This window comes from Anguilla anguilla, chromosome 18, assembly GCF_013347855.1.
Source record: "Anguilla anguilla isolate fAngAng1 chromosome 18, fAngAng1.pri, whole genome shotgun sequence".
NCBI lineage: Eukaryota > Metazoa > Chordata > Actinopteri > Anguilliformes > Anguillidae > Anguilla > Anguilla anguilla.
Genome location: NC_049218.1, coordinates 5,351,322 through 5,379,266, shown reverse-complemented (window position 1 = coordinate 5,379,266; position 27,945 = coordinate 5,351,322). Strand labels below are relative to the sequence as shown.

At 47.5% G+C, this 27,945-nt stretch overlaps 1 protein-coding gene across 3 annotated transcripts in view; it reads left to right on the top strand.

The window, feature by feature from the left end:
* Positions 1 to 6,887: 6,887 nt before the first annotated feature.
* LOC118217871 (cullin-9) overlaps positions 6,888 to 27,945 on the top strand; it is a 48,852-nt gene continuing 27,794 nt past the window's right edge. For 2 of the 3 annotated variants that reach the window (XM_035399987.1, XM_035399986.1), the window contains exons 1-9: positions 6,888 to 7,082; positions 10,729 to 11,382; positions 18,625 to 18,779; positions 19,264 to 19,854; positions 23,877 to 24,018; positions 24,503 to 24,693; positions 25,426 to 25,819; positions 26,397 to 26,589; positions 27,178 to 27,379. In XM_035399987.1, coding sequence (XP_035255878.1) covers positions 10,734 to 11,382; positions 18,625 to 18,779; positions 19,264 to 19,854; positions 23,877 to 24,018; positions 24,503 to 24,693; positions 25,426 to 25,819; positions 26,397 to 26,589; positions 27,178 to 27,379 — 2,517 coding nt within the window. In that variant the 5' untranslated portion in view covers positions 6,888 to 7,082; positions 10,729 to 10,733. Of the gene's footprint in view, positions 7,083 to 10,728; positions 11,383 to 18,624; positions 18,780 to 19,263; positions 19,855 to 23,876; positions 24,103 to 24,502; positions 24,694 to 25,425; positions 25,820 to 26,396; positions 26,590 to 27,177; positions 27,380 to 27,945 lie in introns of all 3 variants that reach the window. The other variant, XM_035399985.1, reaches the window with a different exon arrangement.

The window sequence follows — 27,945 nt, the reverse complement described above, 5'->3', positions numbered from 1 at the left end:
AACCGAAAGGTCGCAGTTTCCATTGCCCGGTAGGACACTGCCGTTGTACCCTTGAGCAAGGTGCTGAACCTGGATTGCTTCAGTATATACCCAGCTGTGTAAATGGATGCTATGTAAAAAAAAATGCTATGTAATAGTTGTGTAAGTCACTCTGGATAAGCATTAGCATCTGCTAAATGCCTGTAGTGTAATGTAATGTAACTGTGGCCAGTGGTCCCACTCAGTTGGTTGTGGCATTGCCCAGCTCCACTGCCAGCCATTCACAACTGTCAACTGTTCTACATTTTGAAATTTGACTGTTTACCCTACTGTTTTATTAGGTTTTACTGACCTTTTACTGCTTCATTACTTTATTTTATTACTTTCATGTTTGTTTGTGTTGTACTACCCTTGTGTATTATTATTATTACTATTATTATTATCATAAAGACCGTGTGATAATATAATTAGCATCATAAACAGCTGTTTTTCACCCACATCTCTTTTTTCAATATAGTCTTCACAGCATTTGATCTTCTATATAAATCTTTCTGCAGGTTTTTAATTGGTAAAACCAATTCACACTCACGCACACTTTATTTCTTTCTTGCACCTTTGAATATATATTAACTGATGATTAATATACAGTACAGTGTGAGGAAATATTCTGTCAGTGATTGATTTAACCCATGGCAAAACTCAACATAGTTCATAGGGAAAAAGAGATTAAAGAAAGCCAAGCTCCCTTAAGGTACAAACATTTACATTTTGAGTTGTATTACTGACTGAATTGTTTGTTGAAGCTAACAACCAAAATATATTTGTTAGAGGACACAGAACTGTGCACGCAGAAACAGAAAACACAGAATGCTTCTCTTTATGAGAACTGACACTTTAAGGAATAATTGGAGACTATCAGAGGGCTGTTGAAGATATTACATAAATATTTCACTCAATGATTTCTGGATAATGGGCAGGGTTTGATGTACTGCTGAAATTCGCTGGCGTTAAAAATCCAGTATACTTCAACAGAGGTGTAATATATTCGGCACTGTGGTAACCCTCCGGGACGGAGAGAATAGGCTGATTCTCTCCTTCAGCTCCCTGCATCGATTTCTCTAACTTTTCAAAGAACGTTCTATCGTGAGGCAAGAACAGAGCGTCCAGACAAATCCAATCATCGCTGTCTCTGGGGGAATGTTGGGACTAGACGGGGGGTGTGTACATGTTTGGCTACCGTACCAAGTCTCTTTCTGGGGTTTATTTTTCATGTTTTCCATAACCCATGAACTATGACATATTAAAAAAAAAAACACAAGAGCAGTCAGAGATGGAGGGATATTCCTGTTTTGTAGCTTTTTGTCTGACAGACCACAGCCATCCTCTGACCTCTTTAATCAGTCACTGGCACTGTGACCACCAGTCCCACACATTGGTTTCAGTCGATTTAAAATTATGACCAGAGTGCGAATTCATGGGGTGGAACGAGGGGGAGTTTACCTACCGCTGCTCATGTTGTCCGCTTGATGAACTCCCCAATCCCCCCCCCACCCCCATGCTTGTCTCTCATTTGTATGTAATAATAAATCCCAAACAACAACTATACTTACAGTTTATATACTTGCAGTTTATACTATATTCTTCGGTTTTAAATGCGCTCGGTGATCGCTGCTCACACACCCAGCCCTCTCTCCCATCCGCTTTTGCTGTCGTCACCACCACCCCACCACCATGAATAACGACCCCCCCCCCCCTCCCCTTTTCTGTTTTTTTCACAATTCACGCCCTGATTATGACTGCCAGGTGACCCTGCCCGACGTACCTGTCGCCTACTGTGGTGTTGTGTCACAGGAGAAAAGGGTTATAGCACTTCAGGAAAAAAAAGGGTCATAGCAGAGCATTGAAGTCAGGTGTCCCACGGGCTGAACGAAACCTCTCGTTCACGTCTTTGATCTCTCGAAGGTTCAAAAGGAAGATGCGAATAAAAGGCGGCAACACGACTAACATCCAAGCAACTGAAAAAGTGCCGCCATGCACCGTGCTGGCTGTTACTCTGCCATCATGCTGATCTCCATCTGAGCCTCTCTGAAAGGCCTAGCACTACATTTCCCAGAATACCCTAGAAAAATGCGGATGGATCGAATGTTAAGTACTGTGGACCGTCACCATCTTAAATATAGCTGCGAGCAGAGATCCTGTGGGCCAAGATAAAGCAGTAGCATCCCCTGAACAAAATCATTTATCTAGTGTACTGTGCAGACAGATGAATTTCTGTATTTGGTAGCTTTTTTGGAAATGTTTGCTTTGCTAATGGAAGCCATATTGTTTAACATATGGCTGTAAACCCCTAATGGACAAATATGATAACGGGAGAGGTACAAGCAGACAAGCTGGGGCCTTAATTTATATTTGATTGCTCTGTCTTGGATTGAGTTATGCTCAACAGCATATTATGCACAAACACTGATTGCTTACCAAGTCATTAGACTTATTGGGCTGCTGTTTGGTTTGGCATTTCAATTTTGTCAACCTGTCCTTAAAGAAAATGAAGTTTCACACAGCATGAAAAAACATAGTCTATAATTTATGCCATTTTAAGTATTATGATGAGCCATAGTGTTTGACATAGACACTTGTAATATATACAGTTGGTGAATGGCAGGCTAAACACATCGTGGCTAATTTAATGCTATATATAATTCAGTTATTCCTCATTTCTGAGTGATGAGAGCTTTATTAGTGAGTGATATGTTAATTATATTGTATCGACTGAAGGTACTCTGTGTTTCAATGTTTATTTGCTATAAACTGTAAGATTACAAGGTCAATCTCAGTCTGAGTGTAATAGAATATCATGCTCAAGTGCTTCAAATGTGCTGCCATTTCAACAATAATGGACAAATATTGCATGCTAATCATGGATAAAGTGTTCTGTTGAGAGAGGAATTTTGGTTCATGAGAACATACTAATTCCAGAAATCTGAATGAGAAGAAATAACTGAATCTGAGGTGAAACCGGGTGACTTGCTATGGCAGGTGCATGGCCCTTGATACAGCTCCCTGTTTCCTTGTGCAAGTCGTTCACTGGACCGTGATGACAACAGATCTTTTCCCCCGGGGGTTCCTCCCGTCGAGTGACCAGAGATGTTCCTCTCCGTTCGTCAAGGGCCTTCAAGGACACCGGGCAGAGCTCGAGTCAAATCTCAAGCAGAACCAAGCCGTCGCCCTCGTCATGTATGCTGAAGACACTTTATTTGGGAATGGAAAGTCGATTTTTCATTTTGAACACAGAATGTTTGGCTAGCCACGCTGATTGCCATTGTTATTTCAACAATTGTACCTGAATCCATTATAGAACAAATTGTATCCTCAATTTTCATATTCCCTCAATCGTATTTGTAGAGAGAGGTAGAAAATCCAGGTCAGAAAGCAAAAGTCCCCTCCATTATTTTTGTTCCAATCACCTGTATTAGTATAATTACTTCAGCCAGGAGGTGGAACTAATTAGTGAAATCAGCTGGCTGAGCTCACACTTGGCAGGACTTTTGCTTTCTTTTGGTACTCTTGTAGGCCTGTCTCTTCACCGCATTTTTTGGCAGTTTGAGAGAATGCCGACACGCACGTGTCCTAAGCAGACATTACTGCCTGAGGATCCACCATTATTCATCCTTGGCAGAGCGGATGCTAACTACAGTGTCATAAAGATATGGTTCACTACATACAAATGCCAAGCAGGGGTTGTATAAAAATGTCTCCGGGCTTACAAAGGCTGATGTGACAGTTAAATTGGACCCTGGGTCTTCCAGCGTGACCAGGGTTCCTCAACGTGATTTATGATAAACCATCTACAATTCATGTGTAGTGATATTCCACACTCTGCTGAACATTGCTAAATAAATATTAGGTTTGAAGGTTACTCTAAAATGGCTTGTGCTATGGTCAGGGCATATCCTGGAGAACAACAAGTGTGTGTAATTTTTTTTTTTTTTAAGGACTGAAAGAGGGCTGCACAGTATTCTTGCTTCTGGACTAAAATAAAGAACAGAATTTGCATTAAATTCACACAAAGGTATCACTCCAGGTGCAACAATTTATTTTTTCAGTAATAAAAATTCAAACATCCTCGCAGCCATATTAAGTGCTGATGCAAACAGAGGTACTGCCCGCCCCCCCCCCCCCCCCCCCCCAATCACCCTCCGATTCCCATCTGAGCCTAACAAAACTGTTACATTCAGCTTTCCAGTCGCCTCAGGATCAAAACGATAAGAATTGATGCAGGAACCCAGTGGCAGCCAGAGGATCAGCACTACCGCGTTTTATAATGCAGCTGCATTTTTGTTTCAGCCCTGCGACTGCACTGCCTCAATTTTAATGCATAATTTCAAACCACATCACTTTGTATTCAGGCCAAAATTTGTCATCACTGTAGCAAATTCCTTTTATCTACACAGTTGCCAGCGTAGGTACCTGTGAGCAGTTTCTGTTCATTTTGGGACACCGAATTCTGGGAGCTAGTTCAGAGCTTGAGAACCCAGAATCCTTTCTAAATTTACTTTGAAGCAGTTCTCATTAGTCAGGTGGTTTGATTCACTACATAAATATTCATTTAGATGGAGAGTTGAAGGCATGGGCTTTGAGCTATATGAAACAAGACCAGGTTAAAACCTAGTATATGGCTGGACCGAACCGGCCGACGTCACAGACATGTGCGGTGTAACTTTATCACTCACTCAGTCACAGACATTCGCGTTTGTAGGGCTGGCCCCACTGTTGCGGTCCAGCCAAAAAGGATAATTCTGAATACATACTTATGCTATCGCCTCATGACCAAAGGGGTTATTTCATATTAATAATCTTCTACATAATATCATGAGGACAGATACAGTGCTTGAGCTGTTAATCATTCAATTGATCTACTGAAGAAGCTAACAAAATCCCTGTGTTAAATGTGAAATACTGAAAATGACATTGAGGTGAACAATTGCTATTTTTCATAAACAATTTCCCCCTTTTTTCTCTGCAGTTTGGAGTCATTCTTTCAGAACACATGGAAGGACCCCATAACCAAAGTGCAGCTCCTCTGGGGAACTAGACTTTTGGCCAGTTGCCGTCTTTCATACTACAGTCCACGTAATACAAGCAGCAGACTGGAGGACAGGCATATCTCTGGCAGTCTATATGCACATGTGGGGTCCTGGCATGTTGTTGGGAAGAAAAACTCAAATGAAATACATTGATAACCCCATGAACCCTCGGTGACAAAAACATTAACCTGGCAGGACAATGTCGATGACTCCCAATCATAGCTTGCAAATTAAATGGCCCAGATTGAACCCATATCCCAATTATGCAGGCTACTGTACAGTAATGCCTTATGAGGCCATATAGGTTCATGTGCTAATGTTTCCATTTCTGGTGGTCAGTGTTTCATAACACAAATTAAAGCTTCTCAATAGGTTCTTCTTATAATTACTCGGCCTCATCTTGGTTCCATGTTGGATTTCGCTCTGTTGCGGGTTCAGCTCAATATATAATTAGTCCCCTGGCTGTTACGTTCTCCTTCCCCACTTCCTGAAAAGTGCGTTGGATTAACATGGAGGTGGAGGGAGCCAATGGGAATGCTGGCATTCACAAGCTGAAGTGTTTCTATTGGTCTCTGTCACATGTGCTTTGTGTGTGACTTACTTAAACCAGAGGTAATTCACTGGAAGCGTCACATACTTTACAATCCTTGGCATGCACAATGGGTAAAGCTGTGCACTTTTTTTTTTTTTTTCAATAAACTGAAAATTCAACATTCATTAGCTTCTTATGCGCTGCGTGTGGAGGTGATACAGACACTCTCTCTCAGTTTGCATAGTGAAAATGAACAATTATTCTTTATACAAACAAAACAAAACAAAACAACAAAACAAGAAAAACAGGATTTAAAGAAAGCAGAGCTGACTGGTTTACAGCTGGCTGCCAGGGCTGGCATGAAGACCAGCTGCCACCTAGTGGTGTGCTCAGAAACTCATTGCAGAGGATTGGGATAGTTAACTTTCAGTGTTTAAAAAAAAAAGCTTTGGCGATTGGGGGGTGTGCCGAAGTGTGCTCATTGCCATATTTAGAATAATGCTTTTGACTTGTATAACCTGAAATCACCATGAATAAATATCACAAATGCCAAATTAAAAAAATATGTTAATTTTATTCCTGAGAGAAGCCAAAAATAAAACATCTGGGGGCATGTGGTACTGGGTGTTATGACCAGAACCTATTCTTAGGGCTGGACTAGGTAAAGCATGTTGCACTTCAAATATGAGCAAGAAAGAAATGAAATTATATTTCTCACAACCTGCTTGTGCTGCATGTCTATTACAAATGGAATAGAACTTCTATGCCATTTGTAATAGCAACAATCATAATGATAATTACCATAATAATTTCACATTTATTATGTGCCAAAAAGGAAAGAGGAGTTGGTGGAAGTGGATGTTTATTTTTTTACAATAAATAGTAAATGAATGACTGTTTACAGTATATGTTGGAATAGATGAATAGTCCTTTCCTGATGAGTTCTAATCATCAGGATTATATTAGCGATAGTATTATATATATAGTATTACATAAATAAAGGTGCAAAATAAAATCTAAGATGATTTTTTTTTATAGTCATAAGATTATTATGACTAGTCAGAAGATTTATAAGTCCTGCAATGACATCATGCCAGGATGAAGACCCTTTTCTCAGGCCGACCAACGATTAGACTCCCTCAATTTTTATTAATAAAATATTTATTTTGTAGCTCAAATAAAGCAATTTCGACCAATCAATTCGAACAAGAGAGGGTGGGCTTGTCGTTTTTTAAAATTATACCTCCAACACTCTAGGTGGCAGCTGCGTGCTACCTAAGGATAGTCTCCTATGATAAACCTTTAACGCCAGAAGAAGAAAACGGAAACCTGCCAACCTGCCTGCTTGTCAGGGTAGGTTCAACTTGTACCACTCAGAGGCAGCGAAAATATTTCCAGGCTGGGAAACGATACTTTACTACGAAGACGGAAACTCCATCGATTGAGGGGGAAAAAACTGAAAAAGAGGAGACCCTGTAACACTGGAGGTGGGTAAAACGTTGCTTCTGTAAATCTAGGGGTGTTGCCAGGCCGCGCCGACTCTCCGGCGTCTCTAGTTAACAGGCTAGCTAGATGAAGAAAGGCGCAGGCGAACAGTTACTTCTGTAGGGGTTCAGGTATAAACAAGGCCGTGTTTAAAAAAAAATGTAACTGTAGTGTCACTACAACTTTGTGAACTTCGCTATTCAAATCTGGCAGGTTTATTTACTAGCCAGGTTTAGAGAACTTGAGCTGACTCACTACTCTTCTGATGCAATAAGAGATGGAATAAGGGCAAGCCGTACTAGCCCCCTAGTTAGCTGTAGCGATGTTAGCTGTTAGCAGCTGAAGCTAATTAGCCTGGTATATGTGTTCAGCCAAGACAAGAGGCGCAAGCTGGATTGAATTCTGACAGTATGTTCGCCGACTACGTTAGCTACCCAGCTAACTAATAGGCATGATGTTTAATATTGCAGTGCGTCAACACGTGCGTAACACGGAGAGTCGTTAGCCAAATCAGCGAACGGGTTTAGTTTGGTTGCGAGCTAGACTAGCTGCGTGGCTTACAAGTTCAGCAGCGGCATATGTCACCTCCTTGGTGATTATAAACTACTAGACTATTTAGCTATCTATGGCTAGCAAAGCTGTAGTCTAACGTTAAACGCAATACGTTCAATTCGTGGCGTGATGGCTAGTTAGCTTGATAGCTGACTATGGTATATGCTATTACTTTGAGATAGTTAGGCTACCATAACGGACTCAGTCGGTGGCAAGGTACCGGCGATAATATTTAGGCTAGTAGTCTATAGCCGTCTGATGTCAAATCTGACAGTGTTAGAGTCTCGTCTCTTAAGTCTAGACTAGTCTAATGTCAACGTGGAAAATGGGACAGAGTGAATCAGGTTAGGCTAGTCCAGTCTAACGTTTTGCTAATTAAATCTTTATCTCGTGGCACGTGTAACTCTGTTAACGCATCAACAAACTACACTAGTTTAGCTAGTTAGCTCGCTAATTCATAATTTGTTTTCATTTCAGCGAGGGTAATTTAGCTAGCTAACGAAAAGCCGATTGTTTTATAATACTAGCTAGGTAGCTGCCGAGAGATGATGTTACTACAGTGAACGAGATACTTGGTGTAATTTAGACATATTAATGCTGCTACTAGTGCTAATCTACCTAGCTAGCTAGCTACGAACTGTCACATTGTAGTTTTTAATCATAGTGGTGCTACTAGCTAACTATTTCAGTGTCACGACAGCAATTGTTTGCTTATTTAAATATCAGTTTGCTAAGTACTTTTTAATCTAAAGGGTGCCAACTTAATCACCATCTCAATTATTTGATATAATTTCTAAATTAGCTAACGTCAGCTGTCAGGGGTGACGCTTATTTCTGGTTTTGGCACCGAGGAATATGGCTCAGAACAGAAGCAAAAGTAGGTTGTTGTAGCAAGCCTACTTAGACCGCTTAGATCTAGACTAGATATCTAGTTGCACCAAAACTGGACAGACACATTATTTTGATATCTAAGTCTGTTAGGCTTAATATGTCAGGTTTAATCGGTACAAACAAATTTTCTGCTAAACGGAAGTGCAAGAATACTACGTGTCATTGCATTATTTGAATTATTTTCTGGGACACTTCTGGGCTTGCGTAGCTTGTCGGTTGAAACTGATATTCTAGAAAATCCAGTGGTTCCGTTTATTAAATAACTGACCAGTGTCAAACGATCTATATTATTTCACGGTGTTCAATATTAACTCTAAGATTATCTCTTTTTTTTTTTTTTAAAGATCGTTTTCTGAAACTGCGTCCGTCTTAAACGGTTACTTTGCATTTATCTGGGTTCCTAATACGTTTCAGCTTTTGACTGCAGACTACTCTCTGTGACTTCGTAGTGGACTACGTTCTTGAGTTATTAGCGGTCTCCCATGTGTTTCTCTGTGTAAACCCACAAATTGAATTTAACTCTTGCTAACTCTGACTGCTTGAGATTACAGTTGGGTTCAGCTCCTAAGTACTGACTTGACGTCTCAGAACCATTGCAAGCATGTTTTGAAATTGTAAGCATTGGACAGCTTTTATTGCTAACATGAAAAACAGCGGTAGCCTTGAGCTCCAAGCTTGATTCCGTCCAGTCTATTGTGACACCCTGCGGGAAACATCGTTTCACTTGCCTGCTTGGCTGACGACATCACAGAATTTGTGGACTTCCAGGAAATAGCTATGCTGTTTTGAAAACTTGTCATTAATGTTTTATTGCTTGCCGTACACTTAGTGCTTTTGGTAATTTTGCACTTGATGTCTGGGAATTTCAACAGCCAAGACTGGCACTGTTGCTTCTATAACTAGGAGAAGCATGCTGACTTTCTGGTTTAAAAAAAAAAAAGATGGGCTTCGTCTTGAAGAATTTCCTGGTTGCTGATTAGTTACATTCTGCTATCAGACAGTATTGAGGAACTAAGATGGAAAGGGTCTTAATGTTAATTATGTAAAGGACTGTCATAGTCTAGTTCTGTCCTTCAGCCTGACCCATTTTTTCATCCGTTTTTCCCATACAGAAACAACTTCCATTTATCAATTTTCAAATTGGTGAATTGTTTGTCCCCACAAACTGGTCATATAACCAATGGCTTGATACTTCAGATATATCAGTTTTGATTTGCATAGAGAGACATATAACTCCTAATGTAACTACTACACCTCCTCAACAGTCTGTCTGATAAACCTTGTTTTTTCACCTATGTACAGTGTGCGCTACGAGTTGTCTTGTGTTCATGCTGCTGGACACCTCAGAGAAATGGATAAGTAACTGCTTTTAGTGTTCAACAGTCAGGGCTTCATTCTGAACAAGATGTTCAATTCTCTTCTAGGTCCCTGTAAGTTTTTAAAGAGAATTTTGGAACCAGGGCTTCCATGACTCTTGTTTTTCTCCCTCACATTGCACACTAGTTAATTCCAACCAAAGCGTGCAGCTATGTAAGTGTAATGATGTGTTGATTTATCTTTTGTACCCATTTATAATTTACACTGATATGGCCTGTGAGCACATTAAATCAGAAATACATTTGTGTGTCCCCAAGGATGAGTTTAGGGCGTTTGTTCAAGGACTTGTTAATCAGATGAGTTCTCTAAATTAATGCATTAATTTTCCTGCGGAGTGTACTCTGTTCTGTGGCAGTTCCTTTGACAAGGAATGAAAAGGATAATGGGATTGATATGTTTCTCCCACCATTGCACCAAAATGGCCAGTTAAGATTTATATCTGATTGCAGTGAGCCCGAGACTGTTACATTGGACTGTGTTTCTGACCACGGAAGCACTCGTGATTGTGAACGCACGTTTTCAGCAACTTTAGCGGACTGGTGCGGTTGGATAAAAAAAAAAAAAAACGTACACAGGGCACCTAATTATAGGCTATTTTATTGTTCTCGAAGAGATGTTGTGATCTTGATTTTCTCGTCGGCGACTGATCTAGCTGGCCGAATCGAGGTCAGTCTCGGCACCGGTAACGGCCTAGTTGCAGTCAGTGGTAGCTCGGTTGGGTTTCGGGGCGTGAAGCCTCGTTTCCTCTTTGAGGGGCTGGAGTTGAAGGGTGTGCCCTGTCACTTGAAAGGGGCGGGTTTTTGACACCTCTCTCTCTCTCTCTCTCAGCGACCATGGTGGGCGAACGCCGTAATGGCAACCTGCTGGTGCAGCTGGGCCCCAAGCTGCAGGCCTACCCGGAGGAGCTGATTCGCCAGCGCCGCACGCACGACGGGCAGACGGAGTACCTGATTCGCTGGAGCCTGCTGACCGTGGACGACGGGGGCGGCTCCGGGGGCGGGACCAGCGAGGCGGGCGGCGGCGGCGGGGGCGGCGGCTCGGGCAGCGGGGGCTCGTCCTCCGGCGAGAGCAAGACGGAGAACATCCTGATGTGGATGTCCACGGAGGACGTCTACGCCAACTGCCCCACCCTGCTGGGCAAGCGCAAGACGGACGTCCAGCGGCCGCTGCAGGAGGAGCGGCCCAGCAGCGAGTTCCCGTCCGACGTCACCTTCGACGAGGTGGAGCTCTCCGACATGAAGGACGACGTGAAGAACCTGGTGCGCCGGGCGCGCAAGCAGATGACCAAGAAGAGCGACCTGGGCATCAGCATCACGCACACCATCCACGTGCTGAGCGCCTACGCCGGCATCGGCTCGCTGGTGGGCGTCTTCAAGGAGACGGGCGCCCTGGACCTGCTCATGGAGCTGCTCTGCAACAAGGAGCGGCAGACCCGCCGCAGCGCCGGGAAGATGCTCCGCGCCCTGGCCTCGCACGACGCCGGTAAGCTGGCTCTCTGGTTCTATCTATCACGACATGGGTAAAGGCTCGGTTTCTATCGCTGGCCTATCACGACGCAGGTAAATCCTGTCTGTGTTTATCGCTGGCCTATCACGACACGGACAAGCTGGCTCTCTGTTTGTATCGCTGGCCTATCACGACACGGGTAAAAGCTCTGTTTGTATCGGTAGCCTCTCTCAACACAGGTAAAGGCTCTTGCTCTCTGTAGCTGGCCTATCACAATGCAGGTAAAGGCTCTTGCTCTCTGTTGCTGGCCTATCACAGTGCAGGTAAAGGCTCTTGCTCTCTGTAGCTGGCCTATCACAATGCAGGTAAAAGCTCTAGCTTTCTGTAGCTGGCCTCTCTCAACACAGGTAAAGGCTCTTGCTCTCTGTAGCTGGCCTATCACAATGCAGGTAAAGGCTCTTGCTCTCTGTAGCTGGCCTATCACAGTGCAGGTAAAGGCTCTTGCTCTCTGTAGCTGGCCTATCACAATGCAGGTAAAAGCTCTAGCTTTCTGTAGCTGGCCTATCACAATGCAGGTAAAGGCTCTTGCTGTCTGTAGCTGGCCTTATCTGGTGAGAGGATCCTGTGTTGTTCACACATTCAGTACTAGAGGTCATTAGGAATGGCTTCTCTTGCCCCCTCTTATTGCTTCATAGTAAAGAGCAGTTTGAACTTTGAATCGTTGTTTTTTCTCTCTGGTTCTCCTAGCACAGTGTAGGCCAAGTAAAGGGTAACTTCTTTATTTCTCTCTCTCCCTGCCTTCCTCCTCCTTCCTCTTTAAAGGATAAACTGTATTTGAAAAAAATGTTTTTATACTTGGACCCATTTTTCTGAACTATTTGCTCCATGCTGATCGGTAACGATAATAATGTTGTCACATCTTTCTTTGTGGAGCTTTGGTCACCCCGAGAAGCGCTCCTCTCTGCTTCACAGTGCAGTGTAATGGGGCCCACGCAAACGAGCCTTGAAATGCTCATAAAATAACCTCCCTCAGAATAGTAACTGCGTAGCCCGAGGGGGACGTTCATTTATGTAATTCCCCAGTCATTACCGGGCATTCGGTGTTTCAGCTGACAGACCGCTGTTCAGTGGAAGCAGACAACATTGTTCTCAGTGTGAACCACGGCAAGCAGAGAACTGTGAAGCATGCCGCCAAGGAAGTTACTGTAGTGAACGACCCTTACAACGCAACCCCCCCCCCCCCCGCCCCCCCATCCCGTGTGCATTAATACACCCTGCTGACGTGCAAATTGTAGAGTTATTCTATAGTGGAAAATGGTATCAAAAATGAAGCTTTTATCTGGTGGAAAACCAGCTTTCGAAGGCATTTCGAGGCTTGCTTGTGTGGCCCCATTAGACTGCCTGGCACAGCAGAGTGGAGCAGTTGTCCAGGTGTCCAAAGCTCTGCAAAAAATAAAACTGCGCCAAAATTATCGTTAGTGGTCCACATGTTCGGAAAATGGGTCCAAGTCGGGGGCGGGGGGGGGGGGGGACCCAGAATTTACCTTTAACCCTTTTTTCTTTCTCTTCCTTTCCCATTGCATCTCCATAAAGGGCATGTTGAAGTTATCCTCTCTTGGTTCTGTTGTCACCTCAGCCATGTTTTGGTGTAGATGCCTTGACATCTCTCACGGATTTTCTGCAGTGCTGTGGTTCTCCCCAGCAGGGTGACACACACATTCACCACAGTCTGTCTGACCTTTGCGCGTACTGCAGCTGTGGCTGTGGGCTTTTTCGAGGTGTACTCTGCCTCTGGAAATCTGTGCTCTCCGTTGTGTCCTCGTTGCTTCTTGTTTCGTGTGCTTCGCCAGTCATTCTGAGTCAGCAGGCGTCCAGTGGCTGACAGCACTTGTTTGTTGTCGCTGAAGTGAGTGTTGTTTATCAGTGGAAGTCTTGTGTTTCTTGCGGTGAATGTAGAGCTTTATTTTGGCCTGCTTGCGCGCATCATTATGTCCTATAAGTACAGTATCACAGAACTGTACTTACTCAACAGGAAAGCAGGCAGGCTAAATTACTGACTAGCTGTTCCTCTGTTACTCAGACACACTTTCCCCTTTAGACTTCTGCTTTCTGTGTGCTGTTTACCAACCCTTTTTACAGGCCAGATAAGCTCAGAGACAATGCAGAGGCCAAGCAGGGTTGAAGTACTGCAGGCTCATTGATCTGCAGTGCTTAAGCTTGTTGTTTCGGTGTTTGCGGTTTCTCATGAAACACCTCAAACTGTGGGGCAAAAAATATTGCTCTGAGCAGCCAAAGACGAGATCAGAGAACACGTGCATCCATAACTGAACACCTGCAGGCACACAGGTTTGGTTAAGGCACTCAGAACGTGTTTCTGACAGAAAGGGCGTGTGCAGCCTCTGCCTGCATGCAGGTTATATCGTTCTTTGGACGAGTGGGGCGTCTCAGGCCTGGACCCCAATATTGAGCGTTGTCGTCGGAGGTGGGCCGTGGGTCTGCTGCAGATGTTTTCTGCTCTGGAGCTGTAACCAGTCTAGCACAGCCTGCTGCAGTCGAGGCCAGCGCCTCATTTGCATTCATTCGGGCGATTAGCAGGGCGCTCTTATCCCGGGGAAAATTTGCACAGCTCACTTTTAATAACCTTCTAACGTGCCGTCCATCTCCAGAGCTGGATAGATACCCCCAGCGGTCCAGGTCACGTGCACAGCCTGGGTTCTGCCACAGTGCACTAACTGAAGGGAGTGATGTAGCATACTGGCTCCGCCTGCCGTCCGTCTCCGCCGGTTACTGTAGCAGGCTGAGCCTATAGGGGTCCTCGTAGCATATGGAGCCAATAGAGAACCACCCTCTGGCTAGTGCAACCAATGTAACGAGTGTTAGAAACTGATTCCATTTTCTTTAGAATTTTGGAAAGCCTAGTTTTGTTCTGTAAAAAAATTGGTATGCTCTGTTGTCTCAATTAAAAATTTTCAGTGTTTTGGTCCTGAAGCATAAAGAGAAGTCAGCATTCGCGAAAATTTTGCGTGTTATTTCCAAGATGCACCCATTTCCCTGCTAAATGTTAAAGTTTTGCCTGAACTGTCCACGCAAGCAAATAATCTCATCGATCAGCCCGATTATTAATACAGTTCGTATAAGTAATTTCATATAAGTGACACATAGCGATTCCATCAGACATTTCTTGGTTCAAAAGCCACATAAAAAATAAAGTCAAAACAGTAACACCTTTTTTACCAGAAAAAAAAACACAGCATAAGAAATGCGTATTCTCATAACTCCATACATAATCTTACAGTGCCCTCACAGAAACCTCAGTAAAATCCTGGCCTGAGTTTGGCTTTGTGTCTGTACTCTGTGTCCCAGGGTTGACTCCTCTCGGTGTGTTTAGGGTGGAAGGGCTGGTAGTGAATCACGCTGTTGTTGAATCTTGTCCACGGGGCTCGGGGGGCGGGGACTGGCGTGGTGTGGGGCGTCGCTCACCCCAGCGTCCCGATCTCCGCTGAGTCATTTCCTCGTCTCTGAGTCACCGTACGCTTTCACCGGGGGCGACCTTTCTCCCCCCCCCCCCCTTTTTCTAGTGTGGTCCTGGGGCCCACCTGTTGCCTTGTTATCTGTGTCGTCATGGGGAAAATATCCCAGGCCGTCTCTTCCTTCTCTGCCCCAGCCGAAGTGGAAAGCCCGATCTGTCCTTTTATGCAGCGTGCGATTGGGCAGGCGTATGCCGCCCATATGCGCGTCCTGATTGGAAGGCATTTCTTCCCGCCCTGATTGGCTGCTGACCAGCTCTGGGCAGTGTTCTGTGTCCTTGCAGCACATGTCTGAAATTCTGGCCTGCCAGTGTGAGTCAGACCAGCTTGTTAGCAGGTGGCATAACGACAGAATGGAGGAACTGGGCTGTGCGTTTATTATAATTATTTTTTCTCCTGTATTTCATCTTGTAGCTCGGTTTGACGTTTATGCATGCTAGTTACAGTGAGTTTTAAGAGTAGTGGTGAAATTTAACACGGTCTCGTCCTCTCCTGTTTATTGCGAATGTCCCCCCCCGGGTAGGTGAATTTGCAAGCTACTTCGCCTGGACGTTTACTACCGTACCTCGCTCTGGATGCTGTGTAATCGTATGATGTAATGTAATGATGTAATGTTGTGTAATGACAAGGAAAGGTCTTTTCTCCACCATGCTGTGAAATGGCCGTTTTACTAGAAAATCAGTTGACATTGAGAGAGACATTCCTCAGACCGATCCTGCCAGCTAATTATCATTGTAGATTTACATCCATCAGACATAATGAACCATCCAGGAGCCTTGTTATGATGCATTAATGATAACACAATGCCAGTATTATATAAAACGGTAATAGTAATTGGATATTTTTGTCTTGCGTTAATTTTGGACGTGATGTCAACGGGTGCAATCGCTTTCCTTTTCAAATTAACAAATGGGAAAATAATAGTGTTGTTTTTTACGTAAAGAATGTAAAGTGTGTTTTATGTGAACCATTTAAATCACTCGAGCTTCTGGTCTGACACGGATTCCCTGTTGAAGTTGACTTCTCTTTGGCAGAAAATGCTGTGTTGTTGATTGCACAATAAATACGACTTCCTCTTATGTCCGGATTTAAAGAAAATACGTCCTTCGCATACAGTAAAATAACCGAGTAACTGGATTTAATCAAGAAAAACAAAGGATATGTTTGTTTTGCAAAATTGAATATTTTTGTATATATCAAAGCTCGCTTTGTGTTGTGGCAAACGGCCTGGCAGGCGGTCATGCGATTGGCTGCTGCGTCATCCAGGGAGGCGGGACGTAGCGGGCGGGATTGTCTTGGTCTCAGATCAGCTTCTGCTTCCGACCGGATGGGTGCCCGCGGTGTCCCCTGCGGAAGCTGGTCACACAGCGCTGCGCCCCCTTGTGGTCTGCGTGGGCGTTGCTGGCGGACTGTGAAGGAGCAGCAGCCGCTCGGCCTGCTTCAGAGGAGAGCGTCTGCTCCACTGCTGACCTGCACAAGGCCCAACGTTACAGGGGGGCAGTGCACACGCATGCAAGCAAGCTGCGTATTTCCACAAATAATAGCCGTTTACACAAAATCATTTTTCATTTTTCCGTGTGTATATTATAATGGAGAGAATGCACTACGCTGTCAGAATTGATCAGATTCGCGTTATGATACGACAGAGTTGCGATTTTAAGGTGATGTGCTGCAAGTGAATTTTCAATTTCGCTAAGTGCTTAATTAAAATGCGCTAGGTTGCCCTAGCTTTGTGCAAGTTAATCAAACGATGTGTCATTTTGGTGGCTTGCCCTGGACCTGATGTGAAGTGGGAGGCTGGCTGTCTGTCTGTCTCTCTGTCCCTCCCCCTTCCAGAGTGTCATTTGCGGAGAGAAGTCGGCGCAACGTAACTGACCTCTGCAGAAACGGGAAGGCTGAGTGGCTCTGAGTCTCTGTGTGCTGTACGCGGTGGCTTTAACTGGGCCAGTCCTTCCTAACGAGCTGAAGGCAGCTGAACTCATTACATTACAGGCATTTAGCAGACGCTCTTATCCAGTGCGACTTACACAACATTATCACATACTATTTACACTGCATCCACTTATACAGCTGGATATATATACTGAAGCAATGCAGGTTAAGTACCTTGCTCAAGGGTAACAACGGCAGTGTCCTAGCTGGGAATCGAACCTGTGACCTTTAGACCAACTCCTTACTCATTATACTACACTGCCGCCTGACCCGTGGCGTCGTTCACAGTGCCGCATTCCCCCCTGCTCTTCTCCCCCCCCCCCTTATCGTTGCCATGGCTACTGCGAGCCGATTGGCAGAGGGCTGCGGCAGGTACACGGGCCTCCAGTCATTCTCCCTCATTTGCATACAAGGGCTGGAGGGGGGTCTAGCCTGGGGGGGGGCGTGGCTAATGAGACTGGTCTGACAAGAAGCAGAATCGGAAAGGTGTCATTAAGATGGCGATTTATAATGGCAGGCCAAGGAATTCCAGCCTCCGCAAACCTGACGGGTTTAAAATAAATAAATAAATAAATAAATAAATACAACGGTTGTCATTGGTTGTCCCAGGCAAACTGAAACAAACAAATGGGGCAAGCCTCGACTTGAGACTTGGACAGACCGTGTCTTAGAGGCGAGAGAAATGTTGGCAGTGCCATTTGGGGGGACAACCAGCCTCTGTTCCTCAAGCTGAATTAAACATTTAAGCTGCTGTTTTTGTCTTGGTCATTATCAGTTATCATTGCCAGAAATAGCTTTTTTCGCTGCCGGGTATCGTACTGGTAGCATTTTGTTGTAATCTCTCAGCAACCCTGCTGCGCACCAATTCAGGCATGAATCGGCCTACTTTTGATCCAAATTGATTTTAATGTGTCCCGCCCCTCCCCCAGTCCCCTCTGTATTTAAATTTCTTTTTTTTAAATGTAGCTTACAGTGTTCATGGTGTCCACTATGAGCCCCTCGGAGAGCAGCCCCTGACCAGCGTGGTCGTGCTTTAGGATGCGCCTCATCAGCCACAGTTGTGACAGAGTGCTGACGCTGCGCAGCGGCACCGAAGGCCTGGCAGCTTCCCAGAGCCGACGGGTACAGCCGCCTCAGCGTACAAGCTGTGCCCTCAAGTACCCTCAACACTCACTGCGCTTGAATAGCAATGATGCCGTCACTTGGCATAAGTTCCCCTTTGGGTCCATTCATCCATCCATCCATCCAACCAGCCATTATCTGTACTCACTTATTCCTGGTCCGGGTTGCGGGGTGGGGGGGGGGGATGCTGGAGCCTATCCCAGCGTGTACTGGGCGAGAGGCAGGACCCCTTTGGACAAGAGTGGCCAATTCCATTCATGCACGGCTGGTGTCACCAATTGCACTGGCCAAATTGGCTGAATATACTTATGTTGGCTCAGTCATTGATTAGACCGAAATAAGATATTTCGTGTTTGGTCCGAAATACAGTCGTCAGCTGCTGTTCATGAACTCCTCAAGAAACATAGCTAAAATATCAATTACATAAGAATTGGGATAGTTAAGTACTTCAGTGCAAATTTTGTCTCGAAATCCAGAAACGCATACAGCCCTCCTTGGACAGCCCTGCCTTTAGAATGTTGTTGCGACTCAGTAAAATGATTGACATGGCTGTTGATATTGAAGGGTCAGTGCCGCTGCACTGGACCAGCGGAGCCCTGTAAAATGTGTGTGTATCCCGGCCTGGATTTTCGCCTTTGTGGGGACATGGGTAACACACGAGTGACCCGGGGCCTTTCTGTCGTTCCTCTGTCCGCAGGGAGTCGAGCCTACGTCCTCCTGTCCCTCAGCCAGCAGGACGGGATCGAGCAGCACATGGACTTCGACAATCGCTACACGCTGCTGGAGCTGTTCGCCGAGACCACCTCCTCCGAGGAGCACGGCATCTCCTTCGAGGGGATCCACCTGCCCCAGGTGAGCGGCGCGCGTCGGCAGGCCGGGGAACGGCGTTTAGGGTCCGTTCTTCCATTCGGCTTGCGTCGCACTTTAAAATGCTCTAACGCGTGCGTGTGAGGCGCGTGCAAGCTGTGTGTGTGTGTGTGTGAGGGATGCATGCGAGTGTGTGTGCACATGTGCGTGTGTGTGTGTGTGCGTATTATGTGTACATTATACTAATTTCTAATGGTAACATGAAGCCACTGTTTTACAGCTCCATTTAAAAACCTAATATGGCAGTCAGCATTTTGTGTATGAATGTCTCTGTGCTGTCATCATCTATTAAAAAAAAAAAAAATTCTGATGCCACTGATCATTTAACAAGACTGCAGTTCGGCTTGTGTTGGTTAGAGGGGGTGAGTTTATTTTCCCCTGTGTCCCCACGTGCGGCTGAGTAAGTACAAAGGGGGTGAGTTTATTTTCCCCACGTGCGGCTGAGTAAGTACAAAGCGCTGAATTGCAGATCCCGGGAAAGCTGCTGTTCTCTCTGGTGAAGCGCTACCTGTGCGTGACGTCCCTCATGGACAAGCTGAACACGGCCGGGGTGGAGTCCAGCTCCGAGCGGCAGGAGGGCGGCGGCGGCGGCTCCTCCTCTTCTTCCTCGGGCTACTCCTCCTCCTCCTCCTCGGCCCTGGGGGCGGGCCACCAGACGGAGCAGTCCCGGGTGCAGCGAGAGTTCGAGTTCACCATGGCGATGGCCAACCTCATCTCGGAGCTGGTGCGCGTGATGGGCTGGGACCGCAACCGCCAGCCGCCGCAGGCCGGCTCCCTGATGTCCCCCGGGAGGGACGAGGGGCCCCGCCCCCTGCGCTCCATCTTCCAGCCCCGCTTCTCCGCCTCGCCCACCGTCATGGCCGCCGCCCCGCCCAAGCGGAAGGCGGCCAGCAGCTTCAAGACGCGCACCGACTTCGCCAGCCGCACCGCCTACGTGGAGTACGTGCAGGACAACCTGAAGAGCGGCATGCTGGTCCGCATGCTGGAGGACTACGAGGAGGTCAGCGCCGGCGACGAGGGGGACTTCCGATACAGCAACGACGGCTCGCCACCTGTGCAGGTACTGCCCCTCTACCTCACACAGGTACTGCCCCTCTACCTCACACAGGCACTGCCCCTCTACCTCACACAGGTACTGCCCCTCTACCTCACACAGGCACTGCCCCTCTACCTCACACAGGCACTGCCCCTCTACCTCACACAGGCACTGCCCCTCTTCCTCACACAGGTACTGCCCCTCTACCTCACACAGGCACTGCCCCTCTACCTCACACAGGTACTGCCCCTCTACCTCACACAGGCACTGGCCCTCTACCTCACACAGGCACTGCCCCTCTACCTCACACAGGCACCGGCCCTCTACCTCACGCAGGCACTGCCCCTCTACCTCACACAGGCACTGCCCCTCTACCTCACTGCCCCTCTACCTCACACAGGTACTGCCCCTCTACCTCACACAGGCACTGCCCCTCTACCTCACACAGGTACTGCCCCTCTACCTCACACAGGCACTGCCCCTCTACCTCACACAGGCACTGCCCCTCTACCTCACACAGGTACTGCCCCTCTACCTCACACAGGTACTGCCCCTCTACCTCACACAGGTACTGCCCCTCTACCTCACTGCCCCTCTACCTCACACAGGTACTGCCCCTCTACCTCACACAGGCACTGCCCCTCTACCTCACACAGGCACTGCCCCTCTACCTCACACAGGCACTGCCCCTCTACCTCACACAGGTACTGCCCCTCTACCTCACACAGGTACTGCCCCTCTACCTCACACAGGTACTGCCCCTCTACCTCACACAGGCACTGGCCCTCTACCTCACACAGGTACTGCCCCTCTACCTCACGCAGGTACTGCCCCTCTACCTCACACAGGTACTGCCCCTCTACCTCACACAGGCACTGCCCCTCTACCTCACGCAGGCACTGCCCCTCTACCTCACACAGGCACTGCCCCTCTACCTCACGCAGGCACTGCCCCTCTACCTCACACAGGTACTGCTCCTCTACCTCACACAGGGCTAGAGCCTGCGTTTAAGAGACTGAGCTGCGTTTACTGCATGGCGGTCAGCAAACTGGGTTTCATTTTGACTGAGGAGCCTTTGGCAATTACATTAATGGCACAAAAAGGAAAATGGGGGAAAATAGAATCAAAAAAAGGAATTGCCCTATTTGGAATATGGAATTTAAGCTTTTTTAAAAACGAATAGTGGCTGCAACTGGGACAGATAGACATAAAACCTGTTCTCCCTTCCGCACATTGAAAGATGTAGAATATGTGCATGAACTGGCCGGGTTAGCTTCCTCTGGAGTGTGTGTAAATCATTAGTTTGCAGATAATACTCTGTTTCAGGGTGTCTGTTTCCACTGTGTCGCCAGCCTTTAGGCTTCCTTGGCTGTTAGGGCAGGTTTCACTTTCTGCGCCGTTCAGAGAGCTTCCTCAGACCTACTGCCTGGCACGCGCCCAGCTCACATAAACTGTGACATCACAGGAAGTCCCTGGCACAGCTTTCCTGCAGACCTGCAGCCTGTTTGAAATGAGCAAGTTTTATTTTAATTAAGAGTTGAAACGTGAAAAGAGCAACAGTGACCTGTGAAAGGATGAAACTGGTGTTCCGATTCTTTCGTATTACATTTGAACGCATCCTGAGAACACATTGTACCTGGCTGCTTCCAGCTGAAAAGCCCAGCTCACATGCAGTATTTCACGTACAAATTTTTTTCTGACATTTGTAATCTCTCGGTGTCCATTTCTGGGAAAAATGAATAAAATGGCCGTCCTGTTGGAACAGAGCAGTAGGTCTGCAGGTCATTGTTTATAAGGTAGAGCAGCATTTGCCCTTCCACTCCTGTCCTCGTCCAGCCGTTTCCAAGGCGACGCTCTGCCGATTTAGACTCATTTGTCGTTCATCTTAGATTTATTTGGATGTTCCTTCTTTTTTTCTTTTGTGGTACGGACGGTCCCTCCCAGTTATATCACACTCTTAATAACCAGGCCCACCATTTTCCCTCTGCTCCAGATTCTGAGGGAGATGCTCTGCTCACCGACGAGCGGTAACGGTGCCAACTCCCAAATAAGAAGCTCCTTTTTTTAAACACTTAACCTATTTTGTCTCACGGAGCACCCAGCTCTATGGCATAATAAGATTCTTCCTTTCTGTCAGTCAGTCAGTCAGTCAGTCAGTCTTGTTCAGTGTGGAATTGCTTTGCTGTTGTTTTTTTTTTTAACGGTTACATTGGGATAAATCTTCGGAAGGAGTGTTGTTTCCCAGAGGGAGTAATAATGCAAAAGCAGAACTAACGAGGTGCGGGAGAAACCACTGGTGAATAATTCCTTCAGCTCGCTGCTTCCCTGTTCATGGGGAACCGTCTGGGCCGTGGGTGTACTGCCGAAGGTGTTTGTGTGTCCCTGTGTTTACCTGGGACGCGATTAAGTTAAACTGCTGCAATGTGGGACAATGTGAGTTGAAATGGTGTCATTATTATAATGATCCCGTCCAAGGAAATTAAATAAAGTGGACAGAATACAATTACTAGTGCTCTGTTAAATTTTTATCTCAAGTCTTAAGTGACACAAAAAGTAACATTGCCAGTAATCTGACAGAGACCACTGAAATGTAATAAATTTGATTGTGTGTTCATCAGGAGTGACTTCGAGTTCTTGGTAGGAATTTCCTGTTTTTGCATTGCACCAAGTACAAAGCGGCTTCATTATTAAGAGGAGTAGTGGCGTATTTAGCCTGCCACAGAGAGAGAGAGTGAGTCGGCTTCTTTCTTTCTTTTTTCTTTTCGGTGTGTCAGTCGGACGCTGGCTTGCTGTCGAGGGCCCAGAGACGCAGTCCCGCGGTCTCGCCGGTCTCTTTGCTCTTCTGGCTCCGAGCCGTCCGTCTCCATCTTTTCATCCAACGCGCGCGCCTTGCAGAGCTGACAGAAAGAATAAAAAAAGAATCCAATCGCGAGGAGAAATGCGTCTTTGAGTGCGTGCGTCGCGTTTAGGATTCCGCGCGGTACTTTGCGGCCTAGCTGGAGCGTGCTCCGCTCTATCCGCTGCTCTATCCGCTGCTCTATCCGCTGCTCTATCCGCTGCTCTATCCGCTGCTCTATCCGCTGCTCTATCTGCTGCTCTATCATCTTCTCTATCTGCTGCTCTATCATCTGCTCTGTCTCCTTGTACAGCCAGTGCTGCTGGCTTTTCTGGCACAGCCTCTCTCCGATGCCGCGATCAGAAATCCAGGGCTACCAATTTTTTTCATTTGCGCTCAATTGTGCCGTCGCCATGCGCATTGCCAGGTTTTGGCTGGACTGGTGTAAAGCACATTGGAAACAGTGGAGCAGTGGAAACACGTTTTCGGGAGTGATGAATCACGCTTTGCTGTCTGCCAGTCTGACGGACGAATCTGGGTTTGATGAATGTCAGGAGAACGTCACCTGCCCATACGCGTAGTGCCAACTGTAAAGTTTGGTGGAGGAGGAATAATGGTCTGGGGCTGTTTCTCATGGCTTGGGATAGGCCCCTTACTTCCAGTGAAGGGAAGTCTTAATGCTACAGCACACAATCACATTCTAGAGAATTGTGTGGTTCCAGCTTTGTGGCTGCAGTTTAGGGAAGGCCCTTTCCTGTTTCAGCATGATAATGCCCCCGTGCACAAAGTGAGGTTCATAAAGGAATGGTTTGCCGAGTTCGGTGTGGAAGACTGTCCTGAACAGAGCCCTGAGCTGAACCCCACTGAACACCTTCGGGATGAATTGGAATGCCGACTGCGATCCAGAGCTTCCTTATCGCCCAGCGTCAGTGCCTGATCTCACTAATGCTCTTGTGGCTGAATGGAAGCAAATCCCTGCAGCCGTGTTCCAAAATCTACTGTAAAGCCCTCCCACGAGAGTGGAGGCTGCTATAGCAGTGAAGGGGGGACCAACTCCATATTAATGCCCATGGTTTTGGATTGAGATGTTCAACAAGCACGTATGGGTGTGATGTTCAGGTGCCCACGTACTTTTGGCCCTGTAGTGTATTTGGAGGTGTATTATTTATTTATTTATCTGAGTGAAACCGATGTCTCCTGTGTGTCTCAGGTGTACTGGAACTCGCTCTCCCGGACGTACTGGGTTCACTGGCACATGATCGAGATCCTGGGCAGCGGGACCAGCGGGCAGGCCGAGAAGGAGACGCAGGAGAAGGCCAGCTCCCTCACAGAGACGCTCAAACTCACAGCTGGTAAGGGAGCCTCCTTCACAGAGACTCTAGAACTCACAGCTGGGAAGAGAGCCTCCTTCACAGAGTCGCTCAAACTCACAGCTGGTAAGTCCTCCATGAGTGCATCCGTCATGTAACGCACCACAAATGCCATTTGAAGGTGAAGGCATGCTTGTATCAGCCAGCGTTGATACCACAGGCCGAGACATTAGAGAACTTGTATGGAAGTGAAGAAACGACTTCTCAGAGACTTCTTCTCTTGCCAGCGTTGTCCTGCCATTTTGGGGAAAGGCCATTTCTTTTGACTCTGTGACTGACTAACTCTCGCTCTTGTCTGTTTGTGTGTGTGGTGTGTGGTGTGTGCGTGTGTGCGTGTGTGTGCATGTGTGTGCGTGGTGTGTGTGTGTGCGTGCGTGTGCGTGTGCGCGTGTCCGTGCGTGCGTGTGTGTGTGCGTGCGTGTGTGTGTGCATGGTGTGTGTGCGTATCCTTGTCTTTGTTTGTCAGTGAGCCAGACGTTCTTCTCCAAGCCCCCCGGGGGGCTGTACTCCCTGCCCTACCTGGCCGAGGGGCTGCAGGAGGAGGGCGGGGCCCTGAGCCGGGCCGAGTGGTGGGAGGTGCTCTTCTTCATCAAGAAACTGGAGCCCAAGCAGCAGCAGGAGGTCAACGCCATCCTGAGGCAGAGCCTGGACGACCAGGTGAGCCTGGAGCACACACACGCACACATGGGCGCATGCACACACACACACACGTGCGCCCACACACAGACGCGCATGCACACACACACACAAACCTGCACACAAACCTGCACACCTTCTGTGTTCCCTCACTCCTTCCCTTTGTCTTTCTGTTTGCTTTTCATATTTACTTTCTCTTTCCCCCTCTGTTTGCTCTCCTTCTGTATTTGAACCCTTTCTGTGCTCGCTCTCTCTCTCTCTCTCTCTCTCTCTTCACTAACACCATCACACATGCTGGCTTTCTTCCTGTGCAGCTTGAGAGAACATTCATCCAGACGTTCATCATCTTCCTCCTCCTCTAAAGGTGTACAAGATTTGCTTGTGGATAAGTGTATGCTGGAATTGTGTCTGTTGATTTGACTGCCCCTCCCAGTGACAAAAAAAAGACTGCTATTATACGGTTGTGATGTCACCACACTGGTGGGGAACAAGCACACAGAATCACAGAATTTTTAACAACCGATAGAACAACGATGATTGTGTTTGCTGAAGAATGCTTCCTACTTCCTGCTTATACAAACTAAGCCTGAAAGTGCTGTCAGAAAGTATCCACCGTCCGCATTATTCTTTGGACGTTCTGTTTTATTCGCTGTTGCCAGCATTATCTGTGTGATTGGAGGAGGCTTGCTGTTTCCTACCTGTAAGATGATGTCATCACTGTCTCGCCCCTGTCGCATTACCCCCCCCCCCCAGATGGAGGACCTGGACGAGGTGGCGCTGGTGGAGCTGTCGGTGCCCGGCGAGGTGGCGCAGAAGGTGCTGCACTACCTGAAGCAGGCGCTGCCGCCGTCCTGCCTGCGCGACCTGCAGTGCTCGCACATCTTCGCCCGCCACTACCTGCAGCGCGGCGGCGGCCTGGAGGAGGACCTGCTGCACGCCTCCCTCAGCCCCATGGAGCTGGACGGGCAGGGCCCCTGCGCCTCCACCTCCTCCTCCTCCTCGCTGGCCAACCTGGGCTCCGTCTCCAAGAAGCCCAAGAAGGAGGCGCCCTCCGACTCGGGCAACTGCAGCAGCTCGGACGCCGAGAGCGAGCTGCCCAAGGAGGACGAGTCCAAGTACCCCGAGGACCTGGAGGAGAAGATGAAAGGTTAGCGCTTAGCGGTTAGCCGCGCGGAGCGGCTAGTGGCTCCCTGGCGCTACATCGAACCGTTCGCGGTCAATTCAGTGTCATTTGTGGAACTGTGTGTGTGTGGTGGGGGGGGGGGAGGGCAGGGGGCAGGGCAGGGCAGGGCAGGGGACAGGGGTAACGAGACAGTGCAATGTTTTACCCCTGGTGTTGATTGCCGTACGGATCATTTGAACGAGCAGTAAATGTATTAGGAGTAAATGAGTGCTCTAGGATGGTGATTTGCCTGGTCCCCCGGAGACGGATGAAGGCATTGAACTGTTTAATGTCACCGTCTCCCGGATGGCAGAGAGAGTACTCTCTGTGAGCCCAGTGTTTGGAGCAAACTTAATTAAGCTGTCGCCGGTCTTGCGACACAGGTTTGCGGCCAAAAACAAAAACAAGTTTGAATAATTATGATGATAGCGATAAGCAATAAGCTTCATTAATAGTATTTTTGAAGTGGTGTGCTACAAGTGCTCCACAGAATAGGCATTATAGTCCCTTGCGTAATGTGCGGGCAGCGATTGGATGTCTCTTCTGGTCTCTCTCTCTCCAGTCTTCAACAACCCGAAGATCCAGGGCAAGAGGAACTCGCTGGAGAAGATGGGGGAGGTGGTGGACATCATGAAGAAGAGCGGCTCGGACCCGGGCCAGCAGCTGGCCGGCATGAAGTTCATCGCCAAGATCCTGATGGATGAGGGGCCCCAGGAGAGGAGCAGCCTGCGGACGGACTCCGCCCAGACCATCCGGTGAGCGCCGAACCCCCTTCCCTTTCTGCCTAATCCCTCTCCAGTGGGCAGCTTGGACTGTGCCTGGAACTGTTTGCTTGTGCTGTCTCTGCTTTGGCATTTTCACTCTTCCGGTAAATTCTTTCTTAATCATCTTGCGTCGCTAAGTATATTAGCCTGCTGCAGACTGATGGGAGCCAAGCCTAGGTGAGCAGTACAGCTCTACTGGTTGTTTATTGGCCTTGACTTTGTTTTAATGGAGGACCTGATGCATTAAAACTGGAGGCTCCACGTGAAGGCCGAGACACTGAGCTCTGCCTGTCTCTCTCCTCTCTCTCCTGGATGTGAATCTGAAGGTGGTGCCAAGTTGTTGATCTGAGCTGAGCAAGGTCTTATCTCTCCCTCTGACTCTCCCTCTCTCTCACCCCTCTCCCTCTCTCGCCCCCTCTTTCCCTCTCTTTCTCTGTTGCCCTCTCTATCTTTCTCCCTGTCTCTCCCATCTCTCTCGCCCCCTCTCCCTCCCTCCCTCCCTCTCTCTCCCCCCTCTCCCTCCCTCCCTCTCCCTCTCTCTCTCTCTCTCTCCCCCTCCCCCCCCCCCCCCCCGCGCAGGGATAAGATCCTGAAGCTGCTGGTGGAGCGGCTGAGCGGCCAGCCCCAGGAGGTGGTGGTGAGCACGCTGCGCCTCGTCTGCATCCTCATGCTGCGCTACGAGTGGCGGGTGTCCTTCGCCACCGAGGGCGGGGTCAAGGCCATCCTGTCCTTCATGCAGGAGCACCCCGGCTGCACGCAGGTGCAGAAGATCGCGCTGGCGGTGAGTCCCACAGACGTTACATTACATTACATTACAATACATTACAATACATTACTTTACATTACAATACATTACAGTACATTACTTTACATTACATTACAATACATTACAATACATTACTTTACATTACATTACAATACATTACAGTACATTACTTTACATTACATTACATTACAGGCATTTGGCAGACGCTCTTATCCAGAGCGACGTACGACAAAGTGTATAACCATAACCAGGAACAAGTATGACGAAAACCCCTAGAGAGAAGTACGGGTCCAAGTGCAGGGAACAACCGCATAGTTCAACTTGGACCCAGAAGTCCCTGTTTTGTGATAGCAGAGAATGTTGTTGACTAACTAAAACAGTGTTATGGGCACTAAGTCTACGGCTTAAGGCAGAAGCACACTGCAGAAGGCAGTGGTCTTGGTTTTTAACGTTGCGTCCTTGACCCCCCCCCCACCCCACCCCTCACAGAAGAGCCCCTTCAAGTCCTGTGAACTTCTGCCCTAAATTTGGTCATATCAGATAATGTTGTTGACTAGCAGTATTTCCTCCTTGGTGGGAGA